A 9,022-nucleotide genomic window follows, 5' to 3' on the forward strand; every position below is an offset into this window, starting at 1 on the left:
TTTCTGTGAGTCTGCTTTTTTGTTTCTTTTTGTCACATAGTAAAATATTTTGTTTTGCTGTACTGGAGAGTTATCTCAATAAAAATATGCTCAGTTAAGGTATATACCATCCCAGATATGACTGACCTCTGAAATCCTGCAAGAGCTCACAATTGTATTTAAAACTCTATTTTAAGGAACTCGTGTTTTCTCAGGAAGACAATAAATGATATAATGCATTTATATGCCACTTAAATCATACATTTATCTTTTTTAGACATCCTCTTGTGAAAATGTATTTGAATTAAGCAATAAATGTGATAACTTGCCTGTTATTGGTAAAGTTTTTCAAAGTAAGCCATGTCATCATCTTCTGAACGCTTTCCATGAGAAACTTGCCTTGTGGCACTAGAACCACCTGAGAAAAAAAATAAAACCTTTTTCATTAATGATACTTACTTTGCCATTGGTTATATTTGACATGTGGCAAAACACATTTAAAATAAGAACTCACCTTTATAGGCAAGTAACAAACCCCAGCAATTGGGACTAAAGGATACCTCTTTAGTCTAGGCTAGCAGCTACTATAAATAGTCGTGGAGGAGTTCAACAGTTATATTAATTGCTAAATTCTTATACTAAATCAAGGACATGAAATAAGCACAGCCAATCCATAATTCTATGCAGAAAAGACCTTCTGGCAGAAGGCAGTTTCACAGGATTGCACTGAATACATACGATCCATCCAGATACGATGAGCTTCTAGTAGGAATTAAAAATTTAAAAAACTGATCCAATGAATAAGTGACACTTCACATTCACTAATGGGCAAGATACCAAATGCTAGGAAAAAATCATTAAAGTTAAAAAGTACATAATGAGCAAAAATAACAAGCAGTAACAAAAGTTATTCTAAGCACTTCAAGATTGTTGTACTAACTTTTCACATAACAAGGCTTCAATACTCGTGTTAATTTTTAACTTCGATTTTATCCCTAAACATCCTTCAACTAATAAAGAAAGGCAATTAATTTTACTTTAAATACTTTTTGTAAAACAGCATTATCATACTTGTATAGTACCTGCTATCTGGGAGATGTTTTGTGCAGAACTAGAAGGTCCCTGAAAGGCTTTTAGAAATGGATGATCTGTGCTGGTAACAGGGGATTCTAAAAGTTCAGCAGAAGGAGCCCCTGTTAGAAAGTAAGTTGAATGAAAACAAAAGTTAACTTCATGAGATATATTAAGAACATACATGATAGGGTCAAAACAAGGTTACAGATTCATATCTACAGCACTCGGTGCAGACCACAAAAGCAATACAGAGAATGGTTTCAAAATAAATTAAAAGCTTTGGTTCTTTAATTACTACAACTATGCTACACTTTCTAAACTTCAGAGAAATACAGGAAGTGAGATCAGAATTTTAAAAAGAAATTAGTACATGGCAATAATAAATGTAAGAGAATTTTGGGACAAAATCTGTCTATTACTAGAAGGCATAAAACCATAGAGCCGCAGAGGTATCAAGGCCAACTAACATGCCTGTCAAAAATAAAAGTTCTACAAATTGCTTCTTTTTTTTTTTTTAATGCTGAACAGCTATTAACCTATGAAGTTTGCGGGGAAAAAAAACTTGACGGGGGGGGGAAATACTGCAACTGCATAACCAGAGAGTACCTGGGCAGTATTAGGCTAAAGGTTTAACATAAATATAAAATGGAAGTATTAAGAAAAAAACAGAAGTTACAGAGTTCTTTCTAAAAGATATACCCAAATTCAACCAGAAGCTACTGGACAGAACACCACAGTTATTGATACAGAGTTTTTTCTATCAGTTCATTACAGAAAGTTGGACAAGATGGTCACAGTGGTCTCTTCACACCTAAGGACTGCTAGAAAAAAAAAACACAATCTGTCTTAAGTCCTGTTCCTATTAATCCAGTTTGCTTTCAAAAGCCGGAAGTCTATGTTGAATCACTACTTTTCAAAACTACCTAGTTGGAGAATTAAAATTTCATCTCAGGTCAGCCACGCTTACCTATTCCGCTGTCATCGAGTCTCATATAGCCTTCTGCTAGTGAACTAAAACCAGTCAGTCCTCCCATAGCAGCGTAAGGAACATCCTGCCCCACAGGCTTTCCTTGGGCTAAGCGCTCTTGTTTAGTTTCCACCACTGTTTCATGAGCATATGTTGGCTGACCACATGCACAGGTAAAGCAACTATGAAAGCCCGAACACTTGGAACCTAGTTAACAAATAAATAAGTGTAATGAGTGAGATGATCATGGGATTTATACTTCATTGCAGACAAAACGGTGTTCCCCTAAACTGATCTTGCAAAACCTGGAGTTCCTTCACTGCAAAGGCATCCAGTTGTGCTTTCTATTTGGAAGCACGTATGTGATTTAGGGCAAAGCAATCGGCTATCTTTGCTGAAACCTTTTGCAGCCTCTTTTCATCACAATATGAAAATGCTGTATAAAACACGAGAAAGGATGAATGTGGGGATTAGATCATATGGGTCATCCAGTCTCAGGATCTCATCCAAGCAAGTTTTGAGTACCTCTGAGGATGGAGATTCCACCTCTCTGACCAGCCTGGACCAATGTTGGACTTCCCTTGGAGCAGACATTTCTTTCTGAGCATCTAATTAGATTTCCTGTATTGCAACTTGTGTCCATTGCCATTAGTAACACCCTTCTCTATTCTTCCCCCGACAACAAATAAAAAGAGAAAAAATTCTGTCACTGCATAAAGACAACAATCTGCCAGCATTTTGGTAGTATTATCTCCAAAGGTGTACAGCATGTGTCAGTGTTGCATGGCCAGAAAACTTCAAATAACAATTTATGATATAAATCACAATTTACATGTCTTTCAAAAAATTAGCAAAATTATCTGGGTAGTAAACAGAGGCTGTGGCAACAGCAAAATGGGTTCTACGTTAAATGTACCATTAGGTTGACTTTCAGAGGTTTTAAGCTTACATAGGCACAGGATCTAATGGAAATAGTTATACAAATGACATGAGATGTTCAGAAACACAGAGTGAAGTGAAGTCACGTCTGTCTGCCCTAGCTACGGCTAATACTGTCCATCATTGCTGGAGCAATGGTGTGAACAAGAAATTGAGGAACTGATTTTGCAAACATTTCATTATACAAAATTGCCCTGCATCCAACTCTCAGTTACAGTTCATTAGGAAGAGCACCAAGAAAGATTTTTTTTAAGTCTTGTGTAATATGTTCAAGGATCACATCCTTGGAAACATTACAGGCTTTTTCATATCATTTTGGGCACTCCTCAGTAACAGAGCTCTAACTCTGTGTTTGAATACAGAATGAAGTCTATACAATATATAAAGTGCAACAGCAGTATTTTTTTCAATTATAATTTATCTATAACATTAGATTTATACAACACTGGACTAGACTAACACCAATACATTAAAACAACACAAGTCCAAAATAGAAGCAAGCCTTGGCACTTCTCTGTGTAATCTCTGAAGCCCTCAGAAGTGTCACATATTTTTGAGAAACACCAGAAAAAGTGTGTAACGTAAACGATTATTAAAAATGCTGTGTTCTAAGGATTCAGTCTGAATCATCCAATTGCACATTTAAGACTTTCACATTACTTAGAGCAAATTCTTGAAAGGCTGTCATACAAATATTTTATGTTTTATTCTGTGGGATATGACTCTCATCCAGCAAAAGCTGTTTATGATTTTTTCTGCACAAACTAGACAGGCTTCATGAAAGAAATTTACTGACAGTATGGAACAAAAAAATCTTCCATTTATGTAATTTGAGGTTTCAAACTAAAGCATCTTTATGCATTATTTAGTTTCTGACGTTAATAATTACTACTGTTTCATTACAATAACCTCAAACAACAGAAGCAAAAAGTCTCCTCTTAATGTCTTCTCAAACCTTTTGCTTGAAACTCCATTCCCATTTACATTTCTGGACCCACAAACTGTACGCTTAGGAACTCCTTTGTTAGACTGCTAACAATAGTACTATTTGGGAACAGAGTGCTACTTCCTATTGAGTTGAGAAAAGATATAAAAATACATTAACGTTACATTCAACCAGGCAATACAGGAACAGAGATCAACACTTCTCTCTCTCAAACTACCAAGTTCAAGTAGGAAAGTCACGTGCATGCAGCAGTGGAAGTGACAAACTGCAAATGGGGTGCTTTCATGCTGCCTAATATTAGGTGGCTGTCTCCATATGTACCTAACTGAATCATTCAGAAACTTAATGCTTCTTCATAGATGGTGGGGAAGCTAAGGAAGTAATTCTAAACCCTCCTGTTCAAAAGGCTGCGTCTTCCTTCCCATTTCCTATCCTTCTACAAGGACCAAAATACATGTCACTGACAAGTGCAGCACATACCCAATACTCTGGGCACAATACGCGTAACATGCTGTTCCTGTTCAGTTTCCCAGCAAAGAATGCTGCAAGTTATTGCATCAGCAACTTACAAGAGTTACATGAAAATCCTGATGCTGCACTGTGCTGGTCAGCAAAGTGTTTGCATCTACAACGGATGGGCTGTGTGCCATTTAGAGGGACGTAGTGATAGGACTGGCACGGACAACGGCTCACTCTACAAGGCACACAAATAGGACGATCTTTGGGAATCACTTCATAGTCCGTTTTGTGTTGTTTATACCTAAAACAGGCAAAAATTATAATTTTTATAACTTTGTTAGCATTTATCACAAAACTGAAAGGTTTATATCTTACAAGTTCTATTTTGAAGTATCTTTGATTGTATTAATTACTGTTAATTGTTAATTTACCATTAAATGCATAATACCAGGTGCTTTTACATCCATTCGTTACATAAATATCACAAATCCTTATGTTTCACTTCGACAGCACTATCAGAATCAATCTGATCTACGGTAACTTCTGCCTTGAAGTTGAATTTATTGAAGACTACAAAATCACTCTGGTCTCAAAATAAATGTACCGAGATTTACATTTAAGGACAATTCTTATGATTTAAAACCTCGTTTTCTCAACCCTTAGACCTTAAATTAACTTGCCTGTACTGTACCATAAGGTAACTGGAAACATTTTACATTTTCCTGAGTTTAAAAAATACAAGAGCTCAAAAAAATGAAAGGATTCCTACCGATGAGTACAAAAGCACAGTGTCTCTGGTCCCACAAGCTTACAGTCCATGCCAGTTGGTGATCGCCAGCTCACATACAACCTGTTTTGTAACCGAATTGGTAACACTTTTCTTTTGTACTCCTCATACTCCTCAGGGGTAAAGAACTTTCCTCCATCGTCATCACCTACAATTCTGTAAGCACATCACAAAAAAAACAGTGAGAAAATTAAGACAATAAAGGTAGGTTTCTCAAGATATTTTTTCAAATATATAACAACACTTCTGCTGTAAATGCAAAAAAAATTTATCTTTCATAATACTGTTCTAGTGATTTATGTTTAAGAGAACTGTAGCTGAATTGTAGAGAAATTTTGTGAATAATGCTCTTTTAAAAAATTTGCTCTGATGGTCTGAAAACCAGAGTTGTAAGAGAGAAGGAGAATATTAATAAAGCAAACTACCAAGCTCCCTTTCATACGGCAGAAAAAGCAATGGGCATCAAGGGCCAGCTCTGCCTCAGACTTCTTGAATGACCTCTGGCAAGTCTCTTCACCCATCTACACCTAACTGTACTGCAGACTTGTATCAGGTTATCTAATCTTTAGTCTAGTCTAAGATTATTCAGCTGCAAGTAGGTGACTACACTGACATCAAACAATACATCCAAGCTGTCTTCTGCTTTGCAAGATGACTATGCTAGTTTCTGTACATAAAGTTGATAGCAGCTGTTTCCCATTTGTTTAAGCAATCACTACATTCAAATTCAAAGTCACCAAACAGCTGGAACTCTGGAGCAGCATCCAAATTCTACATTTATGGAGACAACTGAAGATGGTAAGTAAAATCTGTAAAACGAAATTTAGACTTAACTGTAGCACTTAAGTATGCTGAAAGTTAGTTTATTAATGTCTGTTAATATGCCAGTTATTATTTGTTGGGTGTGCTAAAACATCCTGAGTGAATGTTTGTCAAATATTTTGTGGATTTGTACATTGCCAGTACTGTACAGCACCAGAGTAACGTGTCAACATATCACTATCATTTGCCTGTCAATCCAGCTGACGCCTCCTGAATAAGAAAAGTCAGTGCCTACCTCTGGTGTTTTACTCAAGGTTTTCCTAAGCTAAATTAAGACTACATTTCAGTCTAACGACTCAGCTTTATTTTTGCTCAGGATCAACTCTTGAAGAGCGATGAGCTCAGCAAAGCCACGCAGGAGCATAAGGCCATGCGTTTATACACCGCAAAAGGTAATTCACGGTGCACGCAAGCACGTGTTTCCCGAGTCGTACCGTTGGCAGATTTCCCTCTTGCACCACGTCACGCAGACGCGCTGCCAGGCAGGCACGCAGGCCCTGGACGCGAGAAACGATGCGTTACGTCACTTGCGGACGCTCACACTTGACAACGCGCCTTCACGCCGGCGAGGCGCGCGGGGCTCGTGTCCCTCAGGCCTGCCTCAGGTGCTCCTGCCCGGCGAGACGCTCCTTCCCCGCGGGGTGCCACGCCGGGCACCGTCACCCCGTTACTCGGGGCACTGCGATTTCGCCGATAAATGGTGGCGGCGACACAACGAGGCCGCCGCAGATCCCGAAGCGGCGGCAGACGAGCGGCGCGGCGCCCGGGCCACCAGCGTCCCCACAGGGGAGGCCGCGGGCGGGGCGCGGCGGAGAGCAAGCCGTCCCGGGCCCTGCCACCGCGCGGGGCGGAGCCGCCGCCAACCGCCGCCGGCCGGGCCCCCCGCCCCGCCCCTCTCCTCTCCCGGGCCCCCCCCTCCCCTCACCGCCGGTACTCCGCGTACTCTTCCAGGGCCGCTGCCTCCGCCGGCAGCCGCTCCATGCCGGGCGCCGCCGCCGCCGGGCCGCGGGGAGCGCAGCGGCCGCGGAGGGAGGACGGGGAGGGACGGGCCGAGGCAGGCGGGGCGCGCGTCCGCAGCAGGTGGAGTGCGCGCAGCGGCGCGCGCCGCACCCGCGCCGCAGACGAGGCGGCCGCGAAACGTGCGTGGAACTCCGAGGTCCGTGGGCATGCTCGTATGGGCTCGGCAAGCCCCGCGTCAGGGTGCGCGCGCACGCGTGGGTGCTCACGCGACCCCTGCGGGGAGAGGCGGGGAGCGGTGCGTGTGGTGGTCACCCCTCCCACCCTGCTACAACACTCTGAGAAGACCTCATCGGTGAGCTGCAGTGCTGGGGCACGGACACGGGTGTACATACGCCTGTGGTGCCACGGACAGGGCGCTGACACAACCAAGTGCCCAACAAGTCGTGCCCACCCCACGCCCTGCTGCCCCCGCACTCGCGCTGTCCTGAGCTGCTGCTACTGCTCAGGCCTTACCTTGGAGCACCACGTTCCTGGCGGGCAGGTGAGGCGTGTTTTGGCGTGGTCGCCAACTCCCCAGCACTCAGCTGGCAGAGGTGAGGTAGGGATAACCTCAGGAACGCTCAAGCTGGAGACAGGGAGAGCTCGGGGCTGCTTAACCTGCCTTGGAGCCCTTTACTTGCACCCTGGAACCAGAGCGTCGCTGCCCTGCCATTGCACGCCCCGTCCAGAGCATGCAGAAAGGCCGAATCTACACAAGAGGCATGTTGTGGGTATAGAAATACTTCTGCAACATCCTGGCAAAGTACAAAGTGCAGTTGTATTCTTTACCTACAAGAATTCCCTCCAGCCTGCCTGAACAAAAAAACGAGCCTTACTGCCTTCACTCACGGGGCACAGCTGCGATGGTCTCTAGTTGCGCTCAGCTGACACGCTGCGTTGAGAAAAGACTTGGTGTGGAGCCTGTGTAACACAGCACCGGTGCTTCTGCACAATGTGGTCTCCGTGAGCCTTGTTTTTCTCTGGATTGTAAGGCAGGATCTCTTTGTTCTGCTATTACACCTTGGCTCAGAAGCACAAGTTTTCAACGACAGTAACATTAACCACGTTAACACTAGGATTCTAGAACTGGGATGAATTTCCTCTTTTTAGTTGCTCCTTTTTCACGCCTATCCTACAGTACCATAGCTGCAGTAAGTGGGCTGCCATCACTTCAGTCCCACTGGGAATAAATAATTAGTGTGTGCTGGTAGGGCTTACTCAGGCTCCAACTGCTGCCATAGACTTGTTTAACCTTTAAATTCCCACTCAAGCTAAATAAACAAGCCATGTAAGTTACTAATTTTCACAAGTTCCATGCTCCAGCCAATATAATCCCTATTTGCTTCCAATTCTGCTGTTGTACACTATAAACAAATAAAAGGGAATGTACTACGTAAAAGAAATGCTAACAAAATAATGTATGACTTTGAGCTTCATTATATTGCTTTGAATAAGGACTGAAAGCCAACAATATTATTCTGTTTATTAGGGGTAAAAGGACAGGGTGTGGTTTATAACTACGTTTATGAGCTGTAACAGAGTTGACTATTGCCAAGTGACAAGTCTTCCTTTTGTTGTGGATTACCTGTTTGGTTTTGCAAAGTTTATAGAGAAGAGATCTTTATTATTAGATCGACTGCTACAATGGGAAAAACAGACAAGCTTTATGGCAAACAAGCCTTTCTTTAGTTTTATCTTTGACAGACAAAGTCTTACTGCAGAAGAAAGGTTCTTTGGTTTTTCCAGATTGAGTTGATGGCAAAGGTGCTAGCAAAAAGAAAAGCACTAATTCAAATGTTAAATTATTTTCCTGTTCTAAAATTCTAGTGTTAAGTTTGTTAACTAGACAAAAATTATACACCAGTTACAGCCTTTGTATAATGCTTACTTTAAAAGACATGTCTGAAACCCCAGTTTTGGCATAAGCATGACCATTTCTCCATGCTTTTTTCCCTATTCCAAACGTTTTAATTTCTAGTTTTAGTAAACTGAGGTGACTGTAAACAAATTCATTCCAAATACTGACTTTTCAACAAACAGCTTAAACATT

The 9,022-nt window shown here is 41.8% G+C and overlaps 1 protein-coding gene across 1 annotated transcript; it reads right to left on the bottom strand.

Annotated features, from left to right (window-relative positions):
- Positions 1 to 311: 311 nt before the first annotated feature.
- FAM221A (family with sequence similarity 221 member A) lies at positions 312 to 6,954 on the bottom strand (the record flags this gene model as incomplete). Its single annotated transcript, XM_082015028.1, has 6 exons — positions 312 to 397; positions 1,062 to 1,172; positions 2,021 to 2,227; positions 4,475 to 4,665; positions 5,134 to 5,307; positions 6,899 to 6,954. 6 exons carry the CDS (start codon positions 6,952 to 6,954, stop codon positions 312 to 314), a joined length of 825 nt encoding a protein of 274 aa, XP_081871154.1.
- Between the last annotated feature and the right edge of the window lie 2,068 nt (positions 6,955 to 9,022).

Source organism: Phaethon aethereus (genome assembly GCF_964289735.1).
Source record: "Phaethon aethereus genome assembly, chromosome: 2".
NCBI lineage: Eukaryota > Metazoa > Chordata > Aves > Phaethontiformes > Phaethontidae > Phaethon > Phaethon aethereus.